General features: G+C 43.2%; 1 protein-coding gene across 1 annotated transcript; it reads right to left on the bottom strand.

Annotated features, from left to right (window-relative positions):
• Positions 1–1,908: 1,908 nt before the first annotated feature.
• LOC105681473 lies at positions 1,909–3,625 on the bottom strand (the record flags this gene model as incomplete). The annotated part of the gene is made up of 2 exons (XM_012391219.1): positions 1,909–2,796; positions 2,876–3,625. Coding segments are annotated over 2 exons (1,638 nt in total), but the record flags the coding sequence as incomplete, so codon positions are not given.
• Between the last annotated feature and the right edge of the window lie 513 nt (positions 3,626–4,138).

The following is a 4,138-nucleotide window of genomic DNA, read 5'->3' as shown; positions in this document are numbered from 1 at the left end:
CATTAAGATAGCCCCAAATCCTTCCGAACTAGCATCCGTATGTAGTTCTATTGGATAATTGGGGCCAACTTGTATTGGATAATTGTGGTCAAATATCATTAGCACCGGCTCATTGGTCAGAATAGAAATTACTTTTTGCCTGATTTTTTCGTGTTTATCCGTCCAATTTATGTTCTTGCTACCGGAAGTGAGTGCATACAAAGATTTCATTACCTGTGAGAATTTAGGAACAAATTTTCGAAAGTAAGAAGCTAGACCAATGAATTGCCGGAGCTGTGTGACGGTCGTCGGTGCGGGTAAGGAGATCAACGCTAGTACTTTACCTGGACGGACTTCTCCGTTATGAATCACATAACCCAGATAAAGTACTGACGTCTTCAAGAAGGAGCATATAGAAAAGTTAAAAGGGATTCCGGCGTTTACGAGGGTATCTAGGACGGTGTTTAATCTTTCTAACTATCTATCGCTTCGGCGATAATTAAGACATCATCCAAATAAACGACAACATATGAATAAGCAAGGTCACCTAAGGCATTGAAAATGGCCCTCTGAAAAACAGACGGTGCATTCATCAATCCAAACGACATCGTCATGTATTCGTATTGACCATCGGGAGTAACGAACGCGGTATATTCAGTCGAATTCGGGTGGATAGGGATTTGGTGGAACCTGGAGGCCATGTCCAGGCTTATAAAGTATTTCGCCCTTTTCAGTCTCGCGATCTGGTCAGCTATGAGGGAAAGGGGCTACCGATCAGCGACGGTGTTTTTATTTAACGCTCGGAAGTCTACACATAATCTATCCGAGCCATCCTTCTTTTTTACAAGTAATATAGGGCTTGCGAATGGTGAACTACTCGGTCTTATGATTTTTGCTCGGATCAGTTCGCCTATCCTCTCTCGGACTATTCTCCGCTCCTCCTCGCTGAGTCTATAAGGACTTCGTTGCACGGTGACGTTGGGATCAATTAAACGAATTTCTAATTGGCCCGTATTTACACGAGTCCGCGGGAAACCCGTAATAAATGACTCTTTGAATTTTTCGAGAACAGAAATCAATCGATCTTCACCACCTGTAAACCCTGTCATTCAAGTGTACCTTATTACTGGATGCTTTCAAGGAGTTGCAATCAGTGACAACAAGAAATTCTCGTCCATGGAGGTAATGACGGAAATGCTTGATGACGTTTACCACTGCCAGCGTTTCTAACTCATAGGAATGGTATCTAGATTCCGCAGGGCTAGTCCGCCTGCTGTAATATTCGACTACTCTATTTTTACCTTCGACCTTATGCATTAAGATAGCCCCAAATCCTTCCGAACTAACATCCGTATGTAGTTCTATTGGATAATTGGGGTCAAATATCATTAGCACCGGCTCCTTGGTCAGAATAGAAATTACTTTTTGCCTGATTTTTTCGTGTTTATCCGTCCAATTTATGTTCTTGCTACCGGAAGTGAGTGCATACAAAGATTTCATTACCTGTGAGAATTTAGGAACAAATTTTCGAAAGTAAGAAGCTAGACCAATGAATTGCCGGAGCTGTGTGACGGTCGTCGGTGCGGGTAAGGAGCTCAAGGCTTGTACTTTACCTGGGTTTGGACGGACTTCTCCGTTATGAATCACATAACCCAGATAAAGTACTGACGTCTTCAAGAAGGAGCATTTAGAAAAGTTAAAAGGGAATCCGGCGTTTACGAGGGTATCTAGGACGGTGTTTAATCTTTCTAACTATCTATCGTATCGGCGATAATTAAGACATCATCCAAATAAACGACAACATATGAATAAGGAAGGTCACCTAAGGCATTGAAAATGGCCCTCTGAAAAACAGACGGTGCATTCTTCAATCCAAACGGCATCGTCATGTATTCGTATTGACCATCGGGAGTAACGAACGCGGTATATTCAGTCGAATTCGGGTGGATAGGGATTTGGTGGAACCCGCTGGCCATGTCCAGACTTATAAAGTATTTCTTTATAAAGTATTTTCAGTCTCGCGATCTGGTCAGCTATGAGGGGAAGGGGGTACCGATCCGCGACGGTGTTTTTATTTAACGCTCGGAAGTGTACACATAATCTATCCGAACCGTCCTTCTTTTTTACAAGTAATATAGGGCTTGCGAATGGTGAACTACTCGGTCTTATGATTTTTGCTCGGATCAGTTCGCCTATCCTTTCTCGGACTATTCTCCGCTCCTCCTCGCTGAGTCTATAAGGACTTCGTTGCACGGTAACGTTGGGATCAATTAAACGAATTTCTAATTGGCCCGTATTTACACGATACCGCGGGAAACCCGTAATAAATGACTCTTTGAATTTTTGGAGAACAGAAGTCAATCGATTTTTATCGTTACCAACTACATCAGTGTCGACCTCGTTAATGTTGACCGCATCTTTCGCGACTCTGCTACAAGCGTTAACCATTTTTGTCTTACAAATATCGACACTGTTTCGTGTAACATTTACGTCGAAACCTTGGCTCAAAATTTCACGACCAATCATGATATCGTATTTTAAGTAATTATCAGCAAGGGCATGAAAAGTTATCTCCAATGTAAAACCGTCAATACATACAGTGGATAAGATCTGAGATGTACTGTTAACACAAGTATTCCCTATGCCTCGCATTACTACTACATCAGTCGTTCGTTTGCCAGAAAATTTCGAGGCTACGGATTCTTTGATTAATGAGCATTCGGCTCCGGAATCGAAATAAAATGGGATCGACTCACCCAGATGACTTAATTTACCAGCTGGAGGCTCTACCACGCAGGAGTCGACTCGACGTTCGTTCTTGAAGCCGGGTTTTCTGTTCTGCAGTTGTGGACAATCAGGCGATATGGCCCTTCGCGCGACACTTGAAGCAAACCACCTTGGACGATGTGGCTGGGCGGTTTCTTTCCTGGTGTCGTGTATCGTTCCGCTGTTCGCTACGCATCCTCTTGCGGCACTCCGTTATTTTGTGTCCGTGAGTACCACAATAATGGCACTTCACCCGGTGATGCGATAACTTGCGTCGTTTAGCTTCAGGTTCCTCCGATGTATTTTCTAACGAAGATGTCGGCTGATCGTTGTAAGGAAGAACTCTCATTTCATCATAAAATTGATCCTCCGTCTTGATATTATTTGCGAGCGTTAATCGTTGAAAGTGTTGATCTTGTGAGCTTAGCATATAAAGGGCTAAGGCACTGATTACTTCGGGCATCGTTAGATCTTGCAACTTCATCTGCAACATGGAACGGAGGCGACTACCATAAGCTCCTGGGGTTTCGGTCTCCGACGGTCTTTCTCTGGATATCATTATTAACGCCGAGGCGGCTGTCTCTCTGCCACCAAAACGCGAAAGGAATTGTTCCTTAAACGTTGGCCAGGAAAGCTTTCCACCGCGCACTATTTGTGAAAGCCAATGCGCAGCAGACCCCTTTAGGGCGCGATTTAGAGCAGAAAGTAATGCACTATATCGTATCGGGAAGTCTTTCAAAATCACATCTGTATATGAGTACCACGCGGATGGAACAGCGCCCGTGCCTTCAGGGTCAAAACGTGGTAACGTTACATCCTTATGTTCCGTACTCGGTCTTTGCTCTATATGAGCACCGCGCGGATGGATCAGCGCCCGTGCCTTCAGGGTCAAAACGTGGTAAGGTTACATCCTTATGTTCCGTACTCGGTCTTTGCTCCCTTGGCTGAGTTAGCCGGTCCATGATTTTCATAAATTGTTAAAAAGTGACACATGGGCTTGATCCCACTTCTGGTGTCGGGTTATCATTAGGATTTAAGGCGCGTAATGATTCTTCGTTTGGATTAGCCATTGTTTTACAAAACAGAGAATATATTTACGCGAATAAACAAGATTTAACAAATTATTATCAATAATGAGTTTAATAAATGTAGTAACTAATGGATACTTAGAGTAAGGACAAGTGATGATGGTAGAGTTTGAAGTTTAATATATTTTAATAAGTGATATTCAAATACAAGCGGAATACGAATAGAGTTTAGTGTAGTTTAAATCAGCGATATTCAAGCACAAAGGACCGATTTTAATATCGTCGCACATCGATGCACACTCTGTGTCCGCTCAACCTGCACTCTGCTTCTCGACTGACCCTCTGGCCGTTGTAGCATTCTTTTG

This window comes from Bombus impatiens, unplaced genomic scaffold (assembly GCF_000188095.3).
Source record: "Bombus impatiens unplaced genomic scaffold, BIMP_2.2 scf_1019, whole genome shotgun sequence".
NCBI classification, from domain to species: domain Eukaryota; kingdom Metazoa; phylum Arthropoda; class Insecta; order Hymenoptera; family Apidae; genus Bombus; species Bombus impatiens.
This window is presented reverse-complemented; position numbering and strand designations above follow the sequence as displayed.